At 41.1% G+C, this 26,102-nt stretch overlaps 1 protein-coding gene across 8 annotated transcripts in view; it reads left to right on the forward strand.

The window, feature by feature from the left end:
• STAG1 (STAG1 cohesin complex component) overlaps window positions 1-26,102 on the forward strand; it is a 205,295-nt gene that overhangs the window by 101,343 nt on the left and 77,850 nt on the right. For 7 of the 8 annotated variants that reach the window (XM_058189328.1, XM_058189325.1, XM_058189326.1 and 4 more), the window contains 2 exons: window positions 13,984-14,148; window positions 20,536-20,632. In XM_058189328.1, the coding sequence (XP_058045311.1) occupies window positions 13,984-14,148; window positions 20,536-20,632 (262 nt within the window). Of the gene's footprint in view, window positions 1-13,983; window positions 14,149-20,535; window positions 20,633-23,744; window positions 23,887-26,102 lie in introns of those variants that run through there. The other variant, XM_058189331.1, reaches the window with a different exon arrangement.

Below are 26,102 nucleotides of genomic sequence, written 5' to 3' on the forward strand. Positions count from 1 at the left end.
CATTAAGTGATTTTAGGTACCTCTTAGTTAAATTAAATGAAGAATTACTGTTTGGGAATAAAATTGGATTATAGTTATAGTTATAGTATAGTTACAGTATAAGATTATAGTTACAGATGCTAATGTGGAAGTAACTATGCATAAGAACAGTTAGAAAATGTTTTCAATTATTTTAAATTTGAGCTTTGATGTAAGCCAGGGCTGTCAAACTCCCAGCCCATGGGCTGGATGCATCACGCGCTGGCCATGCCCAGTTTAGTGAAGGGGACAAACGTCCTGATATGTAACGTGACACTACCATGAGTTTGACACCCACGATGTAAGCTGTCAGTAGATATCGATTGTTTTACACATTTGTAAAGGTCTATCAACACCATGATTTTTCATATCTACTAAGACAGCCTGGGATGATATCGTGATATTAAGTGGTAGATTTTGCAGCCACTTTTTTGCCTCCATAGAAGAAAGGAAAAAATAATAAAGATGCCTTTGTCCCCCACCGCCAAAAAGGCTTTAAGATATCAGCAAAAATATGTTTCTAATAGCCTTTAGAGTTTATGAAACACACAATAGCAAACACATTACGCTTTAAGAAAAGCCCCTCCCACCCACCACCCACTACCGGCTTGATTGCCTTTGGAAGGGCTGTGTAGAGGGCTTGAGCCCCAACTTGCGGCAGGTCTCCGCAGCGGCTGATTGAACAAGGGATCTCCTGGAACCAGCCAGCCTCCTGGAGCCTTGGTGGGGCTTCCCAGCTCCAATTGTGCTGCATTAGGTGTTTTCAGAGTTTTCGCCTTTTTGCACGGTCAGCTGTGCAGCGGACATGTTCCCTCGCCGCTGACTGCAGCCAGAGCATTTTGGCCACACCAGCCTCTTGCAGCCTGGGTGTCGGCTGTATATTTGAAGTGAGCCGGGTGCGTGGAGCACAGAAGACAGCAGGGGCCATTGGGACCGCGCTAGTCTCATTCAGCCTGGCACGGTCCCCTCAGGATTGCACAAGGTCAGAGGAGTTTTAATTTCCCTCCTTTTGGTGCGCTTTGGCCCGAAGGGCTTGAGTCCGGGTGGCTTTGCTCCCCTGGCTTCCTTGAGCTGCCCAAGTGTGTGTTGGGCTCTCCACGCTGGCGGATGGAGCCCTGACCACGGGCTCTCAAGGCTGATCCAGCAAGGGGCCTGCTTCTGCTGAGGCCCTATCGAGGCCTGCACTTCTCCTTCTACTATAACAGGTGGCCATTTTGTGAAGACAAGCAGCTATTTTGGATGCCTTTCTTCGACGTGGGATCCACTTCAGGCCAGAATTTCCTAGTCGGGCCCTGTCATTAATCAGCAAGCTTATAGAGCCCCATTTGATACTCGGCCTTATTCTGGAGCAGGGTAAGGGGACCAACCCACTCCTTTGGAACAGATCCTCGATAAGGCCTGGACAGGCCTGTCACAGACTTCACTGCCTTGGGAACTTGGCCAGCCACCAGTAGGATGGAGGATAGTGGTGAGCACTCCAATTTTTCGGTTGGGAGCACATGGTGTCCTCAGCCTCATAAGGTGGGCAGAGCCCCTACCAAGCCAAGGACAGCGAGCGTGGAAGCGGCTGCCAAGATACGGGCCAAGGCCAGGGCGCATAAGGGATCCTCCAAGGCAGAGGAACGGACTGCTAAGACATGGCAGAAGGGCTTGGACAAGGAATTTGCAAAGGTTACTGCAGGGGCCTTTACACAGGCCATTCCAGCAACATTAGAGCAGAACGCCACATAGTGCACCAATACCCTGATGTGGCATTGCAGCAAGGTTGCCCAGTCAGGAGCTGCTTCAGCCTGGTCACCTGAAGCTCTGGTGGACCAACCTGACTAGCCTGGCCCCTCGGGGGTGTCACGTAAGACTCCTGAGGCGACCTTTACCCCGACTGGCGGAGTCGCAGGATATGCCTTCAACCGGCAAGGGGGGACTTGCTCAAGGTCCATCCTGAAGGAGGCGGAAGCCTATTGCCAGGATGGCCAACGTGATAGCCGATTGGGGCTGAGTCAAGCCACCGTAGATCCATTGGAGTGAAGGCGCCATATCAGATTGTTTGCAGAACTCACAGACCAGTTCGGCCATCTGGTGGTCGATTTCTTTCCCTCTCCAACGAACACTCACATTCCCCGATTCCTTTCCCGGTTCCCTAACCCAGGAGCAGAGGGGGTGGATGCTTTGAGATGCCCTTGGCCAAGGGGGCTCTTATATGCCTTCCCACCCCTACCCCTGATCCCAGCTGTCATCAGGAAAGTGTTATCAGAGAGGGCAGAGGTACTGTTAGTGGCCCCCCATTGGCCCAGGTGGCCGTAGTTTGCTGACCTGGTTGGCCTGTTGGTCACCAGACCCTGGAGGATTCCGCTGGAGAGAGTCTCCCTCATCCAAGGGCCCGTGCTCCATCCCGACCCTCAGTGGCTCCAGTTGGCTATTTGGCGGTTGAGTGGAGGCTCCTAAGACAGGAGAAATTCTCCACCAGGGTCATACAGATGATCCTGGCAGCCTTCAATGCAACCTGGACAACCTTTATGAATTGGTGTGCCAAGGGACATTTGGATCCTATTTCAGTTTCCGTGGCAGAGGTGTTGGAGTTCTTGCAAGAGGGCCTGAAAAAGGGGCTATCCCCTAACACTTTGCGTAGGCAGGTGGCTGCCCTGGCCTCTGTCTTGAACTTTGGGGACTGGGGCTCCCTCTCTCACCACTCGAGGGTACAAGACTTTCTGCGAGGGGCTTCTAATTTGCAACCTTCAACAGTGCACCGCTTTCCCACCTGGGGCTTAATCAGGGTATTACAGACCCTTACCAAGGCACCATTTGAAACTTTGCAGGAGGCCAATCTTCGTCTTTCGTGTAAGGTTACTTTCCTTGTGGCCATTACGTCTGCCAGACGGTTATCGGAGTTGGTGGCATTATTGGTGAGGAAGGACCTTTGTATTTTTCACCCAAACGGGTGGTCCTGTGGCTGGACCCTGCCTTCCTTCCAAAGGTCAACTCATTGTTTCACTGAGCACAGCAGTTGATCTTCCTGATTTCTGTCCAAGGCCTCAGCATGCCTTGGAGCAGACCTGGCATATGCTGGACGTTAGGAGGGCCCTCTGTATTTACATCTCGAGGACCGCTTCCATTAGGAAGACTGAATCCCTGTTCGTCTCCTTTCAACTGTCAACTCTGGGCCACAGGGTGACCCTTTCCACGGTAAGGTGTTGACTTAGGGCATATATATAGCCTGTGCTTATGAGCTACAGGCTCTCCTGGTGCCTCAGGGGATAACAGCACATTCCACATGTAGAGGCCATGAACGTGGCCTGGGCTACCTAGGCTTTGGTGGAGGAGATTTGTAGAGCAGCAACATGAATGTTCATCCGCCATTACAGACTTGACTCTTACGCTTCTGCTGAGGCAGGTCCTGCAGTGGGTCCATAAGGAGGCAGCGTCGTCGGCCCAGAACAGTTCCCACCTGTAGAACTGCCAAGCTTTGGTATGTCCCATCCTGGCACCTCCCATCAATACACTATGGAGAAGGGGTGTTGGTCCTACCTGATACACCCTTTCTCGTTGTGTTCGACAGGAGGGGCCAGCCCCACTCTTTTGCCTGTCTGGTCTGACTCCAGAGGGGTGGGAAGCTTTTTCTGTTTCTTTCAGATGGATTTACATTCGCTTCATCTTCGTTGTCAAACTCAGGAATATCACGAGGAAGGCAGAATCTCAGAAAATTCAACTCAATCCATAGAGTGCCTAGAATAACCCCTCCTGGCTCCTCCTGTCGAACATAATGAGAATGGGTGTATCAGGTAGGACCAATACCCCTTTTCCCAGTCTCTGTTAATCAGTCCTCATCCTGTTAAATACCCAGCAGCAGAGCTCTCAGCAACAGCTTCCTTCTGAGATTGGTTTTGGCTCTCAGCAACAGCTTCCATCTGAGATTGGAGGAAGATGGAGGTTTGGCACCTGTACTTTGCCAATTCGCCATGGAGAGATGGAGAACTTGGTGCACTAGCTGCTCCACACCCCTTACTTGCTGAGCACCACTTGGGAGTGCGTCCTGGGCTCTGACACCCAGGACACTGCAGGAGGCGGATACGTGCCGACAGTGCTTGGTTCCCAGGTGCAGCACCTAGTGGCTGCACTGATCTGGTTTGCTGTGAGGAACTCATGTGTCCCCAGCAGTGGCACCACTGCTCTGGCTCAGCTTTCCCGCTGCCATCCTGGCTGGCCACCCAATAGCTCTGCAGTCCTGCCTCCTCCTCCTACCAAAACCAACGTGAAAAATGCCCTGCATTGATTGGCTGTTGCTGCCACCTTTGCGCCACAATCCGTGAAGCAGCTCACTAGAACCAGCCGCTCGGCAGCATGCATAGTGCCCCTGAGACACTACTTAGGTGAGACCTGCAAGGACATGATCAATCTTATGTTCTTACAGTTTTGTCTTCTGCACAAAAACAAGCATGTGTAAGAATGTGTGATCTAGCAACTAAAAAAAAGATGGCCACTTTCCGCCATGTTGCCAAGCCTGTTCTGGAACTCTGGAGATCTTTGAAAGTTAAGTGAGCAATCACAGGGTGGGGATGAGCATGTGGAACCCGGTGGATTAGCTAAAAAGGCCCAATACCTGTGGAGACCTGGCAGGGCAGAATGTGGGGTGGGGGGGGAATAGGCAAGAGGTCTGTTTCAGTGTCTTTGTGATCAGTGGTAAGGACAAATGACTGCTGTAGTGCTGTAACATTCATAATTCTGGGACTGGGTCATAAGCACTTTACAAGAGTTCTTGTAATTTTGAATAGTTGCTAAGTGAACTGTTGTAACTTCAAGGACTACCTGCATTACAGAATTCAACTGTTGGCATAAGGTGTGAACTGGAATCGGACAGCTTGATTGACTTATTTAGAGAGGCCTTGTCTAGTTAAATAAAAGATTAACTACTTTGTCAAAACATCCCAGAAACGATTATATTTATCTTCTTTGTCATAAATAGAACAACTGCAAACAAGTGTAGACAGAAATGGAAATGTTTGGTTTCACTTTTTTATGCCTTCACCTTTTCCCATACATTGATAACTTCATAAGTTGTATTTATGCGGCTGGGAAATAGAAAAAATCTGTTTCTCTATTGCCGAAGAGATGTTAAACCAGAATGCATAGAGTTTGTTTATATTGTGCAGAATCTAACTGAGGTACGGATGAGTGAGCCCCATCCTCCCAGCAGCAGCAAACTACCATCATTGTAAAGAGGCATTTTCCCAATCAGGTATGGCAGTAAATAATGCAGCCCCATCTCCCAGGGTAACTGGGAAGTAAGCAGAGCCCAAATTAATAGTACTACTCATTAACTTTTAAATATTCCAGTGACATTGCCAATGCAAGCAGCAAAATCCAAGTATATGCTCATTGTTCATATTTTCATTAATGCTACTGGAAACTGAATTGAATCCTGTATTGTTTGCAGATATGCCTTATCTGTTAAGACTTTCTGCCTTGGAATAACTGATGGCTAGTTCTTATGCTCCAGGAGTACAGTTAGTCAGTACAATTCACTGTGGTCTAACCACCAAGAATTTCTTCAACAACTGTATTTGGTCTCTCCTTTCATTTTTCCAGTTATACTGGAAATGAACTGGTTTCAGGCTAACATCCACATGTTGACTAGAGGTAGAATTTGAGATGGAGCACACTCTGGGGTTTTGGTACAAGAGGATTTGGTTTGAGAAGTTAGTACCCTTACATTGGTAGACAGCAATCAGTTGCTTCAAGTAGCTAAACTGTAATAAAGATTCTTCCCTAGTTGTGCCATATTGTGTGTTTTGGTAGCTTTTGCTGCACTTAGCCATACCCTAGAAAATTGATGGCAACCTTTTGGGCTTGGCGTGTTAAAATTTGGAAATTGCCTTGACTCTATTGCATGTCACACACACCTAAACAAAAGAGAAAACAAGCCTTCTTACCCCACATCTGATGCAATGTGTTCTGCTGAAAACCACTATGTTTGAAGACCATTGAGAAATTTCAGTTGGCCCAGGATACCGCAACCCAGTTGTGAAATCAAAAAATTTTCCCTACCGGTTCTGTGGGCATGCCTTGGTGGTCATGTGACTGGGTGGGCAGGCGTAGTCAACCCAATGTCACTCCCACTCCCACCCAGTCACATTAACCCCCCCAGCAACACCTGCCCAGGTTTTGTGGCTCCTGGTGTTTTCTGTGGGAAATGGGTCATGTGACTGGGTGGTCGTGGCCAACTTTATCGGTCTCCTAGGAAATTTCTTAGTCCAACTCACAATAAAATAGCACAATAAAATAGCACTGTTCCAATATTTAGAATAGAATAGAATAATAGAGTTGGAAAGGACCTTGGAAATCTTCCAGTCCAACACCCTGCTTAGGCAGGAAACCCTACACCACTTCAGACAAATGATCATCCAATCTCTTCTTAAAAACTTCCAGTATTGGAGCATTTACAACTTCTGGAGGCAAGTTGTTCCACTGATTAATTATTCTGTCAGGAAATTTGACGGGCTTCTACAAAAATGAGGGAGTCAATCTATTTTCCAAAGCACCAAAAGGCACAAGAAACAATGGATGGAAATTAACCAAAGAGAGAAGCAACCTAGGACTAAGGAGACATTTCCTAAGGGTGAGACCAATCAACCAATGGAATAGCTTGCCTTCAGAAGTTGTAGGTGCTCCATCACTAGAGTCTTTCAAAAAGAGTGAGGGAAGTACACACCAAAAGCACAGTTCCAGGAACCCCTAAAACAATGCAGAAAACTTAAAACCGCCACTCCTCTTTTTTAAAAAAGTCAACCCCAAAACAAACACAGCAGCTGAGAAGGAAACCAAGAGCAGATGCGCAGGCTAATTGAAGGCCTGGACGTGCTGCCAAAAGCCATTAACCCTTCCAACTCTATTATTCTATGTTCTCTATGTTATAAATTGGGTGCTTCACAACAGAAGCAATACAGCTGGCTGGACCACACATGGATTAAGTTCACAGCCAGCATGATCAAGCTTCATCATTATCCCCTCCTGTAACTTTTCCCCCAGGAAGAAACAAAAAGTAGCCAACACTGCAGCAGCTATAAAAGGTCTTGTGAAACTCCAGGGAATATCAGCTGATCACAGAAGTGTTACTTAATACTCTTTATAATGAAAATGTTTGTAATCTTGTCCTTCATCCTGAAGGGAAGAGGTTAGTCCCATCCCTAGATGGGTGATTGATGGGTTTCCCTTCCCTAATCCTGTCAGTTTCTGTTGTTTATTGACTTGATTCAGCGTGTATCTGCTGCATTCCAGCTGCAAGTGTGAAGTGAAGCTATTAACTGAAGGAGGAGAGAGAGAGGAAAAAATCTCCCTTGCACTTTATTTTAAATGGTTCTCCAACTTCCTAAGCAATTTACTAACAATTTGGGCGCACTGGCTGAATTTCACATGTGCAGCAACCCAACTAGTAGTTGGCACACATTACTTTGAAGATACTACACCTGTAGTCCAAGTCTTCCATTGGATACCTGTTGGCTTCCAGCTGCAATAAAGTACTGGTTGTTTTGTTACAAAGCCCTGCATAGCTTGACACTAAGATACTTGCAGGACCAATTTGACTGTGCATTCCAGGAGAAACTGTTGATAATCTGTCACCTCTGCAAGGTATTGGGTTGGGGCTCAGATGGAAGCTCATAGGTCCTTTCCATAAAAGAAATGCTTATTAGTAATAACAACACCTGTTTTATGGAAGATTTCCTCTTATAAATTAAATTATGCCCCAATGTCCTAGCCTTCAATAAACACTCAAAAGTGAACCATCCCAGATGGCCTATTGAGAGAGACAGGACAACATAGTTGTTTTTAGTTATTCATTTGTTTGTTTTATGGTTGTAGTTCATGGCATAGAAATTTTATTTAAATGTTTGGGTCACTTGCAATTTTTTTAAGTGGGAGATGTGATTGTACAGAGTATGAATGTGATAAATTAAGGAGAATGTTATTGCTCCATCTGAACTATTTTGGATACTGTAAACTTCTCTTATTCCAAGAGGAATTGTGGACAACTTTTTATTGTATTCACAGTCTGCTGCATGGGAGTCTTTTAAATCAAATTGTTGTGTATTGTAATTTGAATCAAATACGTTATTTGTCACTTCAGTTGGAAATGGTCTGATCAAATGCATACATGGTCCAAAGGTCAGATATCCAATTGTCAATGAGCAGTTTCAAAGGCACTGCTTCCCCATCTTGCTGCTTAATCTTTAAATCGGATATGGAGCAGAAATTTCTTTAGAAAAAAATCATTAATCATGCTCTTCTTTCCTATGATAGCACACCGTACTCATCGCTGTAAAATTAAATACATACAACCACCTTATTAGATAAATATTTGTACTTTATATGTACAGAAACTCTATTGCTAGATATATTAAAAGGTGAGATGTTTTCCTGTATTGAAGTAAAAATTTAAACAGTGGAAGAATAAATACCGTATATACTCGAGTATAAGCCGAGTTTTTCAGCACGTTTTTTGTGCTGAAAAACGTCCCCTCGGCTTATACTCGGGTCTATACGGCTTATACTCTAGGTTTTTTTTTTTTTAAGCCCCTCGGCTTATACTCGAGTATATACGGCTTATACTCGAGTTTTTTTTTCTTCTTTTTTTCACATTTTACCGGACTGAAGCCCTGCCGGTGCAGTGAGAGGGCGGGGCGGGGGAGCCGCCAGCCTTCTCAGCTGAGGGAGGGAGGGTTTCCCCAACCGGTAGGTGCCTCATTTCCCACCCTCGGCTTATACTCGAGTCCCCAGTTTACCCCAGTTTTTGGGGTAAAATTGGGGACCTCGGCTTATACTCGGATCGGCTTATATTCGAGTATATACGGTACATAGAGATAAACCACATTTGCACACCATTCAAAAGAGACAATAAAAAACTTAGGAAATAAAAACTAGAATAAACTCCTCCTAGCAGCCAACACTAATAAACAAGGATCAAAATGGGGCAATCAGGCAGAAAATAATATTCCAATCAAGGAACCATTAGGAGGAAACCACACTGCCACTAAACTGGCAGGACAAGCTACTATAAATAAATAGGCAGGAAACTCCATGCACTAGCACTGACAATGTTACCCAGTAGGGTAATGAAAGCAAAGAACCAAATTCAGAAAGCACCAAGAACTCTATAATTTTAACAGCTTGGTGGAAAATGTATTCCATCTAAATCCATGCACTTATAATAATTAATGATTCCAATGTTTACCTTTGTTCAGAAAAAGTTCTTGTTTGTACAGGTAGTTTTCACTTTTTTTTATTTTGTCACAACAGTATACACAAACATCAACATAAAACAACAATACATCATATAAACATATATATAAACAAAAGTATGGAACAACTATATTAATTTGATATAATGAAAGGGAACAATAGGATAGGAACGGTAGGCACTTTTGTGCTCTTATGCACGCCCCTTATAGTCCTCTTAGGACTTGCCGATCACTATTGGAACCAGCAATACCATCACAACGTGAATGAATGAAATGTGGTCTGTCCACACGTGACATAACATCAGTTTTGCTGTGATCATTAAGGAATTCACAACTCATTAAATGCAACATCAGATCATTAGCAATTTCCTGCCAGCTTCTCCATTGACTTTGCTTGTTGGAAGCCAGCTATGAAGATTGCAAAATGGTGATTGCATACCTGTGGAGACACTGGGGTGGTTGTTAGGAGCCATAAGCTTTCTTTTTCAGAATCATCATAACTTTAAATAGTTGCTGAATGAGGCAGTTGATAAGTGAAGACCAACTATCTTCTGTCTCTTGCAAATAAATATTTAGTTTTTTTCCCTTGTTCCCATTAATTATACATCTCTCTATGTTTAGAAGTCTGTTTCATCAGACTTCCATAGTCCAATACATCACTTGTGACCCAACTAAATAAAAGAAGTTTATCAGTAGTGTATTATGTCAGATGATTGATAAAATCCATGGTTTTTCAGTCTTTGACAAATAACATGTACAGAAGATTTAGCATGTCATTGGTAGGCTGTGCTTCATGATTGGTAGCTATTCCTTAATGGGATGCAGTTAAATAAACCATTAAAGTGCAGCATTTTTCCTAGGTTAATTTAATTAGGGTTGTCTAATGGGAGAATGTGATCCTGGAAGATAGCTCTGTACAAACCAAGGCAAAACTCATAGTCCTGTGTAATATGCTTCTAGTAGTATTAATAAAGGAGAGTATTTGTAGCTCAGGATTGACATGAGGGGTCATTGGTGCTCTCAGCTTGCTCATTTTCTTGCAAAAGTTTCATTACCTAAACTAAGTAACATTATGAGTGCTTGGAAGGAGTGCAGTTTGCTGTCAGTTTATATTCTGGTGGCTTGTCTATCAGTGCTGATGGGGTGGTTTTTTGTGCAATCAGCTTATTTTCATTAAGGCTTTCATTGGAGGCATTGAGACAGTATTTTGCTTTTGTATATTGAGGCATACAGTATCTTAAAGCACTCCAGCAAATAGAATGGGAATGGTTTCATGAAACAATAATACTTTACAGTAATTACTTCAGCATTTTTGCTAGTCTGCTTGAGACTAACTTATTTCTGTGAACATATGTGATTGGTTAGTATTATATGCCTTGAATTATGACTGATTAACAGGATTACCTTGTGTGGAAATTACTTGATAGGATCAGAACCCTGATCTTTGCTATCTTGTCTAGCACTAATTTGGCTGTAGGTTTCTGCTGGAACTTGCTGGCTATTCATTGGTTACTTTGGAGGCATGATCATAGTAGCCCTTTTACAATATTTGTATATTAACCGTGCTTAGGATGCTCATAATCTATAACTTAATGTAGGTCAGACTATTCCTTTATTCAGTCCTGAATCAGGAAGATCATAGTCAGCAGTGATATCAGTACAGTAACATGGAACATACTTTAGTTGCAGTTCATACATGAAGTTGCTTTTGAAGAATGCTTGAAAACTTCCACTGATTCAGAATGAAGTCCATGCCTGATTATACAGAAAGCTACTCAATAGTTATTCCCATTTTTCATCTGTTATATGCAGGTAAATAGGTTTCTAGTAAAACCTATTACTAGTATTTGGCTTAAATAAGTTATTTCTCTGCTGTTTTATGTATTCCTGAAATTTTAATGTTACAACTGTATATTACTACAAATTACAACTGTTATATGTGTTATATATTTTTTGCTGCTGATACAGGTGCAGGAAATGTAAGACGTACAGTAATTATAGTAATTAGGCAGCTGGCTCAGGACCAATCATATATACATGTTAATATAATTGATTTTACTAGACAGTTAATTCATTTGTTTATAGTATTTGTAAATCTCATTAATTAAGATTGGTTGGAGATCAAAGCATGAACAAAACACAAAATTAAAAAATAAAAATGATAACTTTGATACATATCCAACATAAACAAATACAGGCAAGACAGAAGAAAGTGTAAAACGGTATTGTTTATACTGTCTTGTGAAATATAAAGGAGAGGGCTTAATGTAACTTTTGAGGTAATGTGTTCCAGAGCATGGCAGTTACTGTAGAGAAGTCCTCAAATCTCTACAGTATATCTTGGTGCTTGCCATCTTTGGTCTTGGATGGGATTTCACAACACCAGGTGAATCATATGTGTGATTTGAGACTTCTCCTGGATTCATGACTCCTGCTGTAGGAGCAGGTGTCAACCATGCCTAGGAAGGCCTTTGCTGAACTTTGTGCACCAATTGTACCCTTTCCTGCTTGGGAATCCTTTCTCAGTCATTTACGTCTTGGTTGTCTCTCATTTGGGCTACTTCAATGTGCTGTACATGGGGCTACCTTTGAAAAGTATCTGGAAGCTGCTGCCTTTGTTCCTTACAGCAACAAACATTTGAGGTGGCCTGGAAGAGGAGAACTGGCCCAAAGACACCCACAGCTGGCTTTCATGGCTAAAGCAGGACGAACTCAGTCTTCTACTTTCTAGCCTAGTCCCTTAACAACTTGACCAAACTGGCTCTCAATTTAATATAATCATCTTTGGCTCATCTGTTTCTCCACAGTTTCTTAATAATGATTTCTGGTATAACAAGAAGTAAGCAATAGTAGCTGCAGCATATCATACGCTCTGCTTTGTCACAGTCAACGAATTCCTGCCTTCTGTTCATAAACTTCAGCCACAACTGGCCAAAATCCTGAAATTCAGCAGCAATTCAACTAGCTTTGTTACTGTGCTCTTTTCATTACCACTTGAATGTTTAGTGGTGGTTATGACCCATTTTCCTGACTTTCCCTGATTGCTTTTGCGATTCACATTTGAATTGGTCAGTGTTTAGGGATACCATGCTCTCAATAGTTCACATTGAGTGCCCAGATGAATCAGATCTTTCGAACTTCTCTCAGTATCTTTAATTTCTCAATTTTCCCAGCACTTTCTGCTTTGTTTCCCCTCAATCTCTATTACAGTCATTATTTACCAAGTCAACTAACACATTACAATGAAAGATATGTTTGTTACATAAACCATCACTTAACTATTCACAGTAACCGTATCACATCCATGTATATTTAGGCATGTTTGGATTATTTGTATGCAAGATGAATCATTTTAACTGTCTCAATCCTGCCACTTTCCCCGGAAATTTCCAACTTGGCATCAGAATATTACACATCTCTACTTAACCTGCCAGATTGGACTGATCCTAAGCTAAACCAACATTTTTTGTTTTGAGAACAAGGAGAAGCTGATAGCTAAAATTATTTGATTTTTTTTCAGAATCCCACATGCAGTTTTACCTTTGTAGTTACCTACTTGCTATCCATTTGTTAGTGTGATTTTTTATTCTGGATATGAGTCAGCAGTTGATTTACAGAGCTTAGAACTAATTTTACCTACCTGTTCACTTGGACTAGGCATGGCTATGAGGTTTTCTTTCTCAAAGAATGTTGGAGTTGCAGTGTGTGTGCGAACTAACATTAGAGCCTTTTAACTAAATGTTAAGTACCGTATTTTTTGGACTATAAGACGCACTGGACTATAAGACACACCTAGATTTAAAGGAAGAAAATAAGAAAAAAAATAGTTTTTGGCCTCTGCACGTCCCATTTTCACCCTCCCTGGCCCCCAGAAGCCCTTTGCAGGTCTCCAAACTGTTGCACATCCCGTTTTCACCAAAAACACGCCCATTTTTGGCCTGCAGAGTGCTTCTGGGGGCTGGGGAGGGTGAAAACATGACATGCAAAGGGTTCGGGAGAAACGGGCCATGCGGAGCATTGCAAAATGCTTCTGCGGGGTGGGGAGGATGAAAACGTGACACACGGAGGGTTCGGGAGCCAAAAACAGGCCCATTTTTTTTTTGCAAAATGGCCATGCGGAGCACTGCAGAGTGCTTCTGGGGGCCGGGGAGGGCGAAAATGCTATGTGCGGTGGGTTCGGGAGCCCAAAAATGGGCCATGCAAAGCACCACAAAGTGCTTCTGCGGGCTGGGGAACCCAAAAACGCACCCATTTTTGGCGAAAATGGGCCATGCAGAGCACTGCAGAGTGCTTTTGGAGGCTGGGTAGGGCAAAAATGTGACACGTGTATGGTTTGGGAGCCCAAAAACGGGCCCACATTCGGTCTATAAGACACTGAAATTTTCACCCACTTTTGGGGTAGGGGAAGTGCGTCTTATGCTCCGAAAAAAACGGTAAATCTTGTAAACTGTAATTCCCTCCTCCCATACAAAAATTTTATACCTCTATTACTCATTTAGTGCCTCTGTTAAATTTTGGATTACACCATTTTTTTCAATGCTTTGAATTTCTTTTTAAAAACTATTTTTTATATTTTAGGAAATAAAATATAAAATTGTATTGAAATCTGTTGATTTATATGTTGAGACTTGAAACAGAATTTTTTACTGTTCTTTAAAACTAGCATTTGTAAAAGCATAATATATTAAGAATAATGTAAGAGTCTCAAGGTTGTCTCTCCTGATCTTCTATCTCCCAGTCTGCCAATAAGAAGCCTCGAAAGACTCCAGGAGAGAAGTTTCGCTCTGAAACTGGAATTAGAGGAACAGGTCGAGGAAGAGCTAATGGCCATCCTCAGCAGAATGGAGAAGGGGATCCTGTTACTTTGTTTGATGTTGTGAAGATGGGCAAAAGTGCTATGCAGGTAAAATAATTGTTGCCTCTGGGAACTTGTGTTAACTGTATTTTATATCCTACCTTTAATGCCAAGTTTATGCAAAAGATTTCTTGGTGGGATGCCACAGAAATCCAATAAATGAACATGCTATAAATGTTAGATGAAAATTTGAATGGCATGATAAAACTCAGCATCTGTATGTGTGTGTGCATGCATACCCACACCCATATTTATGTGTTATCATAGACAAAGTGATCTGCTGGAAGACCAAAGGATTGTAATGGCTTTCATTCTTTTGCATTTTTTCCTTGTCCTCTTGATGGTGATTTCTTTGAATATGTTTTGTTCCTGCATGGAAAAATTGGCTGGATAGTTGACGGAAATGCTTCTTAGTATTATTTTTTGTTTTAGCAGAATGAAAACAGCATTCCTGTTTTACCAAAAGCTTGGGTGATGAAATGAGTGCGATGATGAATGAAACACATGTGATAGCAAACAGATCTAACTGAATATAGTCAGTCAAGTGAGCCTATTTGCAATCCTACTCTGGGATGTTAATGGTGGCAAAGAGGATTCTTTATCACTATATTTGCAGTGTCATCCATCTGAGCTTTTTATGTTTTCAAAAGTATGTTATTCTCTGACTCCAAGAAAATGTGGACTACTCAGTAGCCAACTACGATTGATTTGTAGGTTTTATCTATTCCATAATTAATTCCCCTGTGAATCATAATTAATTCATTTTCTGTAAAAGTCCTTTTAACTGAAAGCATGGTCTAAAATAAAGTTGCAGTTACCTGAGGCAAGAGAAGGCCTATATGGAATGAAATGAGCCATTTAGTATAATAAACCCACTACCACAAAATGGATATAAATCCCTGAAAATGGGAAATGAGGGTGATAAAATCTAGTGAAATTGAATCCCGTGATACAATTGGAGAAGCAAACCAACCAATTTTCCCTAAACAATCTTTACCTGGCAACATATATGACAACATGAAACATCCTTCACGACATAGATAGAATACCTCTCCCCTTAAAGAGAAGAGAATAGATAAATGTTCATTATGGAACAACCACCCATCATTTATATAGAAAGGTGAAGACTCAGTGATCTACTGAAGGTCATCCATCTGAGCCTTAACATATGCTTCCTGGTCTTGCACGCTACCCGTAATTCAATATAACAGATCTACAACCTGTTTCCCTGTCCTTAAGTCTTTCGGAGAATGTAATTTGGGGAAGGCACAGTTGCTTGGCTGCAGGATTATATAGGGTGGGATAAGTATGGAAATTGATGTTCAGTTTATGTTATAGTGCAGCTGGTAATTTATTTCGTGAGGCAGGCATATAAATGATATAAAAACTGAAATGGAAGATCAGTTGTATCCATCTGAACGGATGAGGTATTTTGCAAAGTGTATGCCTTCTGCAAAATTTTCCAAATTCTTGTAATCTGTGCTGCCACAGCTAGAACACAATTTTTATTGCAAACAATTCTTTATTATCTTAGTTCTGTTCAGCTGGGAAAAGCAATTAGGAATACAATACACACAGCAGGAGATCTCTTTTGCTGCAAGGAGAACAGTTCCTAATGTAAAATCTGAGGCATCTGTTTGCATCACAAAAGGATGGGAGTGATCTCCATGTTTTAGCAACAACTAAATAGAAGAGGACTTTCACCTTCTGAAACTGCTTGCTCTTCATTACACCATTTGAACATGTGTTCTTTCTTTGAGAAATCCTTGTGTCCTGTACAAGGACACTTCAGTAAGGATGAAAACTAGAGATGACCTTTTTATAAGAATTTGTGAAGCTCAGAAATGCTAGACACCCTTAATTTATAGATTAATGAATCTATAATGAAATCCATTTGTATTCCTTCTGTAGAAATCAATGAAATCCATTTGTATTCCTTCTGTAGAAATCCAGTAAGAGACCAAATAATCTCACTTTTCCAATTTAGCAAAAATTCTATGTTTACAGAGTCACTGTAACATATATTTGACAAGAGTCTTATGCTGACATGGACCTTCTGAAAAAGATCAATATGTACACAAATATTTACACATATCAGAAAATATTTCATACTTGAGTCTGAAAAGGATCTTCCCACAATTAAGCAAAAGGTATTACTTTGTATTAAAAATTGCCATATCTCATATCAAATGAAATTAAATATGCATGGCCTTCTTTCATTCTGATTTAATTGTAAGCAACTCCAATTTTGAAAATGAGTGTCTCCTGAAGCCAGCCAGCAGATCTGAAAAGAAAGGCAATGGGGGATGATCTTTAATGGTTACATTATAGGAACCTATAACCATACACATCCCTCAAAGAGGGATGAACAATATGGGTGTAAAGGTTGGGGATTTAGAAAGGCAAATAAATCCTTTCCTCAAATTATCATGGATACGGTCACTTATTGAAGTCTGGATTCCTGGCTTCAAGTTGATTGTTAAGAGTTATACTGACAATGTGGTAATATGGTTGCTTCTCCTCCCCAAAAACATCAGTAAAATTGTCATATTTTCTGTGAGGCAATGAGATTTAGTAAGTTGATCAGGAAATGATAAACAGTGAGAGAAGAAATACTTGAAAATATGTATTAAGGAATTATATGATTAAACATGTTTAAAGTTGCAAAAATATCGTTAAACATGGTGACAATTGGTCTTTTGTCTATGGAGATTCTCAGTCATCCAGATCACGGTAGTCCTAAAGGTGCTTTTTCAAGAGACAACTGGAGTTTCTGGTTTTTCTTTGAAGATGTTTTGCTTCTCATCCAAGAAGCTTTCAAGAAGAGGAGGAAAAGCGAAACGTCTTCAAAGAAAAACTAGAAAGTTCAGTTGCCAGAAAAAGGACTACAGCAATTTTGATTAACTTATTAAATGCAGCTTTTTTGAAAAATGCATGAAAACTGTCCATAATAAATGATTACTTTCAGTTATTGCAGTGCCCATTTGTCTACCCACTTTTTTCAGTAGATTCAAAACAAAAGTCACCTTACTGTGCAGACCTTGGACTAAATGTTGTGTTAGTTGTATCATAGCATTGGAAAGATTTCTTATTTGAGAGTTGCAAATCTATTTGCTGTTGGTGCTGTAATGATACTTTAGTAAAGTGAGAGCTCCAAAGAGCAGATGCCATCTTCACATTTAAAGCAAGGTCTGATGCCTCACCAAATAGCAATAGTAGAGCGTTTACTTCTTTGGGTCACGCTAGGTCAGGACACCATACAGTACTAGAATTCTGCTTTATAGGGTAGTCCTTGACGTAGGGCTGCTCATTCAGCAACTTATTTATTTAAAGCGTATATAGCCTCCCTCCTTCATCTTTTAATCAACTCTGGGCAGCTCCCAATCAAAAGTTAAAATGACATATTAAAACTATAAAACACATGAAAACATGATTTTTTGAAATTAAGATGGTACTGAACGAATGGTCCTTTGAATGTTGGCTGTCCCAGTATCCCTGTGGTCAGGTGATTGTAAGCTGGTTTCTTGGCAACTGGTTTGCACTTAAAGTTGGTTCCAGTGCTGATCACATGAATGCCATTTGTGAACTTCCCTGCTGGCTTCCCCAGAAAGCAAATCTCTGGTGTAAGTTTCCTTCACTTGTGCACCCTGCCCAGCCTCTCTGCACTCATGTCACACCAGCCACTTGTGCACCACCACCTACCCTCCCTAAGCCTTTCCTTGTCTTCTCCCCTATTTAGATAGCCCTGTATACCCGCTCTTAGTTTTGCCACATCATCTCACTGACTCTTGTCATGTCTCTCTTGTGCCTCTACCCGAGAATCGCCTTTTCTCCCCTGCCACTGATGCACCCTCCATAAACTTTGCCATGTCTCCCTCACACACATCCCTGCACACTCTCCCCAAATCTTACCACACCTCCCCCGCACCTTTGTGCACTCCCACATACTCTCTCCCTGTACACACCTGGCACACCTTTCTCACACACCTTCCCCTCTCCTTTTCGAGTCCCACCATGCCTCACTCATAGTCACAGACCTCTACACATTCTTCGATCCTCACCTTGCCTCTCCAGCATTGGTTTACCTGGAGAATTAATACCTAGCCGCAAGATATTGCCAACTATATTTATCTGAAGCCTTTGATTAATTCAAGGGACAATCTAGTATAGGTAGTTGTTGATTTATGACCACAATTGGTACTCATTCCTAAATGATGCAGTTGTAAAGCAAAATGTCTTGTCACTGTGTCACTGAGTAACCTCCATCTTTCTACTCTCAGCTACCATTGTTAACTCAGATTTGTGTGTTATTAAGCAGAGGGAGCCCCAGGTAAGGAGCTTGAGGTGCTGGAGGAAGATAAAAGAAGCCATAGGAGACCCAGTGCAGGCCGCATGCAGATTAGCACAAACCAACAGCTGCCCATAGAAGCCTCAGCTGCACCCAGCTGATCTTAACTGTTTTTCTTCTGCTGCTCAAGAAACACGTCTGGCTATATGCAAGGCAGCTCCTAGCTACACCAGGCCACCTTGCACCATTCTCTAAGCTGCATGCCCCATTCCTTATCCAAATTATATGTCCCATTCTCAAGTTCCTACCAGAAATGCCTGGTTTTCCTAAGGTCTTGTGAGAACAGGTGCACTATTTGAGAAGTAATGGGGCATGCATAGATTGGAGGATTGAAGGGGAGATAGGAGGGTGGGAGATTTGCAATGCCCCTTATAGTCATTAGTATGGGTGGGCTTCTAAGGGCCTGAATTTTGATCACGTGAGTATGGGGGTGCTACAGTGGCTTCAGGTATGGGTCAGAAGTTCATTTTTAGGCACTATCATAAATATGAATTGTTGCTGAATGAATGGTTGTCAGTAGAGGACTGGTTGTATTGCAAAGCACATAACATCTAGTATAGTTTAGGTACTGATAGTCCTTGGTTTACAATTACAGTTGAACCCCAAATTATGGTTGTAAGTCAAGTTACCAGGTGACCTGACTTGACTTCACAACAGCATCCTGGCTTTCTGAAGTGTGATTGTTAAGTGACTGCACAGGTCATTAATCAGAATACAAAGTGCTTGGCTGGAGAGCCCTGGGAGGCTTACAATTCAGCTGGGTCTGAAAAGAAGGCAGGCAAGCAGCAAAAAGTTTTTGCAAAACAAAAAACAGCCCAGCAGGGGAAGAGTCCCCTAGATTAGAGCCAAGTGCTCCATTCCAGTGTTGAAGAGACTCCAAGGATTCCAAACAAGCCATGAGAAGCCTTGATTGCTTCTCAAGTAAATTTAACTTAATTTGTTAAATTTACTATACATGCTGGAAAGTGGGTGACAAAATCTGTAAATGACTTAGCTTGATGAGTGATTGGCAGGCTGAAGAGTAGAGAAAAAGAATATCCTAAGAATTTAATTTAAAAAGGAGGAGGATGAAGGAAGCAAAATCCTTCAGAAAGTGGTTTTTGTGGAGAGCCAAACAAAATACTTGGCAATGGCTGTGAGACTCAACTTTTTGTTGCCTATCTGACTCCCTTTAGGGCTCAGCATCAGCCATATCTTCACATGCTGAACCCTTGCTGCCTTTGCAAAGTTTTTTTTTCTTTTGGCTTCCTTCATTTCCAAAGTCAAGCAAGAACTAGGAGAGGCCTGCAGTCTCTCAATTGCCAGCTAGCTTCATTCTTTTGCAAACACCATCAATGGATGGAACACTAAGCCCTGGTCAGTGCTAGTTGTCTCCCCATCTTCTGGTTGCAAGGGGCTAAAAGATAGGTCAGCTACCAACCCCAGTAAGCCAGCTTCTCCCTTTTTCTCCTTTGCCATTTGTCTGACTCATTTTAGGACCTAGCTTCTCTTGCAACACATAAGTAAAGTTTTGGGTTTGTTTGCTGCCCAGCAAGACAGGAGGGTAAGACCCAAATAGGCACAGATTGGGGAGGGAGACAACCAGATGAGGGAATATGTAAGTCATAAGTGTGAGCAGATTTCCAAGCATCCAAATTTTGATCGAATGTCTGCAGGGGGGCATAACCTGCATAAACTGCAACAGCCATAACTTGAGGTATAGGTCATAAATCTTTTTGTTCAGCACTATAATTTCAAATGATCACTGAACAAATGATTGTAAGTTGAAGGACTATCTGTGTACTGATTTTAAAAGAACCATTCACCTCAGTTAATTATGTCATCTTTTTGAAACACATTGCTACAGAAGATTGTTGAAGGTACTATTTTATGACATTTATTTTCCTACTCAGTCAGGATTTTTCAGAAATTGTGGTAATAAACTCCTGTTTTACTCTTGGCTGTTTGTCTATGATATATTTAATAAATCACAGAATGAGATTTAACAAATATTTGAAATTACTGGTGAAAATTGAGTGTTATTTATATGTAGTATGATGGAGCGTTGATTTTGTCTTGAATATTTGACTGTTCTTTCTCTTTGACAGTCCGTGGTAGATGACTGGATTGAATTGTATAAGCAAGACAGGGATATAGCATTGCTGGATTTAATCAACTTCTTCATCCACTGTTCAGGATGCCGAGGTAAAAGGCATAAAAGTATTATAAAACTACTCTGGTTTTATGTATTCCTTACATGTATAATGTGGATTAGAAAACTTGTTTATAATTAAAAAATGACTGCTTCAAAAGTCTAAAAATTATATGTGCAATAAAATAAATAAAATGACAGTATTTGAAGAACATTAGGGAAAAGAAACACTTCTGTGATGTCATCCCTACATTTTAAAATGGAAAGACTTTTTTAAAAGTAACATATTATTGTTGCAGGAATTATGAACTAGTAATTTCTAATATAACATCCAACATATCCTTTCACAATGTATTCTGTAACCATATTATATATCCCGATATGAAGGATACATTTGTTAGAACTAAAATTAGGACACTTTTTAAATGTAAGAAAAGATCACTGTGCTGCCCTAGCTTTGAAATGCAGATAATCTTTGTTAAAATATGTTGCAGCGTTTGACTCTAAATAATGAACCAGGATTAATCTAAATATGTTAATTGATATTCAGTATTTGAAATGATATTTATAAATAGTTCTTCCATTAATTTTGGAGATGCAATTTTCTAAACAAAGTAGGTATAAACATGGCAAGATCAAAATAAGACCAAATATAGAAAATCTGTATTTATTTATTTATTTTTTACAAATTTTCCCATAAATTCATCTTAACCTCTTTACAGTGCCTTTGCCATTTCTGCTTTGTCATTTAAACTTGATCCGTAGTCTTTTCTGTTAGAAACAAATCAATGTAATTTTAGTTTCGTGGTCCCTTTCTTCACTTTCCCTTATTTCTGGTTTGTCTTGCTTCCTAGAGTATCTTAACAACTGTCATAATATTACCTAATATAATATACAACAAAAGTCATTTCACTGAAGTAAATTAGCCTCACAAGTAGCTCAGTAAACTTATGGTAAAGTAAAGGTTCCCTCGCACATTCGTGCTAGTCGTTTCCAGATCTAGGGGCGGTGCTCATTTCCATTTGTAAGCCGATGAGCCAGCGCTGTCTGAAGACATCTTCGTGGCCATGTGGCCAGCATGACTGAACGCCGAAGGCGCATGGAACGATGTTACCTTCCCATCAAAGTGGTCCCTATTTTTCTATTTGCATTTTTTACATGCTTTCGAACTGCTAGGTTGGCAGAAGCTGGGACAAGTAATGGGAGCTCACACCGTTATGCGGCGCTAAGGGTTTGAACCGCTGAACTGCCGACTTTCTGATCGACAAGCTCAGCGTTAGCCACTGAGCTACCACGTCCCTTTCTGTAAACTTACTCAGAAATTAATATTAATGAATTAATATTGTCTGTGGAAATAAGTTGCAAAGAATACAGCCTTTTGTTACAATTATGTAGATATACATCTCAGCCTATGTTCCAAGCAAGTTTATTTAGAGTAACCTTTTATCCAGGAGTGAAATGCTCCCGGTTCGGACCGGATTGCCCGATCTAGTAGCGATGGCAGCGGGTGGTTCGGAGAACCAGTAGCAAAAATCCTTGCCCCCCACCTGCCCCAGCTGAGCCGTGCGATCAAAAGAGTTATTTTTTCTTTTAAAAGCTTTTTTTCTTTGGCCGAAAAAATGCTTTTAAAAGTAAAAAAAAAAAGCCTCTGATGATCACGTGGCTCAGCTGAGATCGTCAAAACCCTTTAAAAGCATTTTTTCTACAAGCTCTTCGGCCGAAGAGGTTGTAAAAAAAAAGCTTTTAAAAGATTCTGGCGATCAGGCAACTCAGTTGGGATTGTCAAAACCCTTTAAAAGCGTTTTTTCCTCTGGCGATTCCAGCTGAGCGGCCGAAGAGGTTGTTGAAAAAATGCTTTTAAAAGTTTTTTTTTAAAAAAGTTGGCCACGCCCACCCAGTCACATTACCCCCACCACCACCAAGCCATGCCCACAGAACCGGTAGTAACAAATTATACATTTCACCCCTGCTTTTATCCAAATGCAAATCTAAGTGCAAAGAAAATAACTTTGAAAAAGTTTCATCCACCAGTTCCAATCTAATATATAGGAGAATATTGAAATTAAATAAATCTAATTTTTGAATATATAAAAGCAAAAAATAAAACCCCTAGTTGTCATATAATCCTATACTCAGTAATTCTTATCTGTACAAGAGAATTTTGGGGATCCCCCTCTATTGCTTAGTTAGTGGTTTTTGTATTTCTTTGGTAAAGAAATCCAGAACAAGCCAATCAACAACAACTACTACTTCTCCTCCTTTTTGCCACGTGTGTATCCATTGCATCCAGGAAGCTAGTGGTGTCTGTGATTTCAGTTATAATATACTACCTTAAAATAAACTATGATTTACTCATTTATCCTACGTGTGTATTGACTAAGTCACAAAGTTAGTTATGTACAAAGAAATCTAAAATATTTCTGAATTAGGAAAATGGGAGAAGATTCCAAAAGCAAGAATTAAAAGATTATTGATGGTTCAGCAGTTAAGATGCTGGGCTTTCAGTTAGTTAGCTGGAAAGCCAACAGCCAACTCGAATTTGAGACTTGAGTGCTGTACGACAAGATGAGCTCCCGTTACTTGCCAAATAGCGTTCAAAAGCACGCAAATGAAATAGATAAATAGGTACTGCTTCAGCAGGAAGGTAACTGCGGTCTGTATTTTAAGGTTGGCCACATGATGACGAAAGTGTGTCTCAGACACTCTCAGCTATTGGAATGTATGAAAGTGTCTCTCAGACACTTTGGCTGAGAATAGGAAATGAGCAGCACTCCCTAGAGTCAGTCACGACTAGACTTTATAGGCAATTCTTGGAAACTTAATTTCCGCCAAAGATATGTTAAAAAGACTGATAGAAAGTGTATCTAAATTTTTGTACCTTTCATTTTGTTATTTTCTGTTTTTGAATCTCCAGAAAACTATATAATATATATTCCAATTTGCAGAAAGATGTCATGCTTAACTTTTACTATGTAGAGATTGTACCTGTAATAATCGAAAAAGAAATGGACCTGGGGAAGGGAAAAGTTGGGAAATCATAATGCAAATAAAATATTTTTTTAGAAAAAAATCACATAAAATGTTACTTAAAAAGTTTTCTTGCCACTTTTATGCAACCCTTGCCTCTGGTTGCTCCTACTGAATGTCAGGTTGATTTGTAATTAGGCTCCCCTCATCTGTGATTTGATTGTGGACGAAGGCTGACCTAGCATGTGTTACCAAGACCTGGCTGAGTTCTGAAAGCGGGGGTTGCCCTTTCCGAAACTGCCCAGCTGAGTTTCAACCAGATTCCAGGGCAGGAGTCAGGGTATGTTGTTTGTTATTAAGGAAATTCTTAAGGTGTTCCAGAGCCCTGCTTTGCAGGACACTAGTTGTGAGATCCTGTTTCTTAAGTTGGGCTATAGGGATCAGTGGAGATTGTTGCTCTTGTACCAACTTCGCTGTTGTATAGCAATCTTCCTTGCCTGAGTTCCTTGACACCATTTCTTGATTGGCAGTGGAGTTCCCCAGGATTACAGTTCTGGGGGACTGCTTTGCTTCTGAGTGGAATCTGAGGTGGCTTGGGAGTTTATGGTCCTATCTTAGCCATGGTCCTATTTTAGGTCATTCAAGCTCAATTCAAGATAATATTCACCCTTCAGATTTGATGTTCTTTCAAATTATTGGCAATGTAATCTGAAACTGGGGGAGCTTTTGGTATTTCTTTTTTCATGGACATTTCTCTCCTTGATTGCCAAGGGTTCCTCTGGTGTCACCTCCTACTGCATAGAAGTCGGATCATTAGATTGGTCCACCTCCAGAAACTGATGGACCCTGAACCACTTCAGAGGGAGTTGGAGGCTATCCGTTTTGGTTTGCCATATGGTCCATCTGAGGCTTTAGTTGCCGCTTGGGGCAGCTGAGACCTTAGATTGGATTGTACCTGTGTAAATTCTTTCCTCTTGAGGATCCTGTCACCCTCTGTGGTTTACAGAGGAGAGAGAAGAAATGGGAGAAGAGACTTGAGTTCCATTGGTGCTCAACAGACTCCACCAAGTGCAGGTTAGAGCTGCTATTAAGGCCTATCTTGTGGCAGCAAGGGCAATGAAGCACTAGTATTTCATCCTTAATGCATCCACAGTCCTGTTTTGGGTGACATGAGCCCTCTGGGTAAGGGGCATTACAATCCTCTTACAGGGGCATGCAGAAGAATTTGCATAACATCTGTCAGATAATGTCACTCAGTTTCATTCCCAGTTGGATACTGGCTGTCACAGGTCCAGAGGAGATGCCTAGGGAAGAGTCTTGCCTGGTTATCTGGTTTGAACCTGTTGGACCTGAGGAAGTGAACAGGGTTCTTAGGACTGTGACTACAACCACCTGCTTTTTAGATCCATGTCCCTCCTGGCTAGTTAAAGTAGCCTGAGGAATGTTAGTGCGTTCTGGTAGTGTTAATTCTTCTTTGAGTGAGGGGGTTATTCCTTCGCCTCTTAAAGAGACTATGATTTGCTTCTTCTTAAAAAGATTTCTCTGGACCCCACTATATTGGACAAAGCTAAACTTGTCCTTTTGGTGACTTTCAATACTGTTGACTATGGTATCCTTCTGGATCAGCTCCGAGGACTGGAGATGGGTGGCACAGTATTCAGCTGGTTCACCCCTTTCCCTCAGGGTCGATTCCAGTCAAAGATGATTGGGTAGGAGAGGTCCCGCACTCAGCCTCTACTACTAGGTAGGGTGCTACAGAGTTTGGTGCTTTCTCCTTTCCTTTTTAACATCTACATGAGTCTATGGGATAAACACTTTTGTTTCCTTGGGGTGAAACATGCTGATGATATCCAGTTGTAAATCTCTACCATTTGCAAATTAAGCAATGCCATAACCATCTTATCCTGGTACCTGGAGGCTGTGTCATCTGTTCTTTTAGGTGTCTGCTATTCCCCTACCACTGTGTCATCTGCAAATTATATAATCCTATTTTATTACCCCTCTCCCAAATCATGTAAAAATATGTTTAACAGCATATTGCCTAAAATGGAACCATGCAATACTCTGTTTCCCATTGGATGCTGAAGAGCCATTGATGGTGGCTCAATTGGTGGTATAATTGTTCAGCCAGCTCTGCGTCCATCTAATGGTAGTATGATCCAGCCTACTTAAATTTTCAGGAAAACTGTCAAACACTTATACTGAAATCAGGATATGTTATGTGTCTTACATTTTCATGGTCAACTAAATTGGCTATAAAAACAATGAGGTTGATCTGGCATGACTAATTTTCATAAATTAGAAATTTTGTTCACAAAACTTTTTTTTAATAATTTATTACAGAATTTTGACAATTAGTACTGTCTCCTTTTATCAGCTGTTTCAGTCCTACCAGGATTATCCTACCTCTGTTAGCGGTTAAGCCATATAACTTTTCATCTTTTTTCTCCCCTGCTGATATAGTCAAAAAAGGTTAACCCCAACTTTTGGTTTTCCCAAGCTTTAGTTTGTTTTCCACATTTATTTACAAAATCTCCACTGCTTTGCAAGAGAGTT

The sequence above is a fragment of the Ahaetulla prasina genome, chromosome 6 (assembly GCF_028640845.1).
Source record: "Ahaetulla prasina isolate Xishuangbanna chromosome 6, ASM2864084v1, whole genome shotgun sequence".
Classification (NCBI taxonomy): Eukaryota; Metazoa; Chordata; class Lepidosauria; order Squamata; family Colubridae; genus Ahaetulla; species Ahaetulla prasina.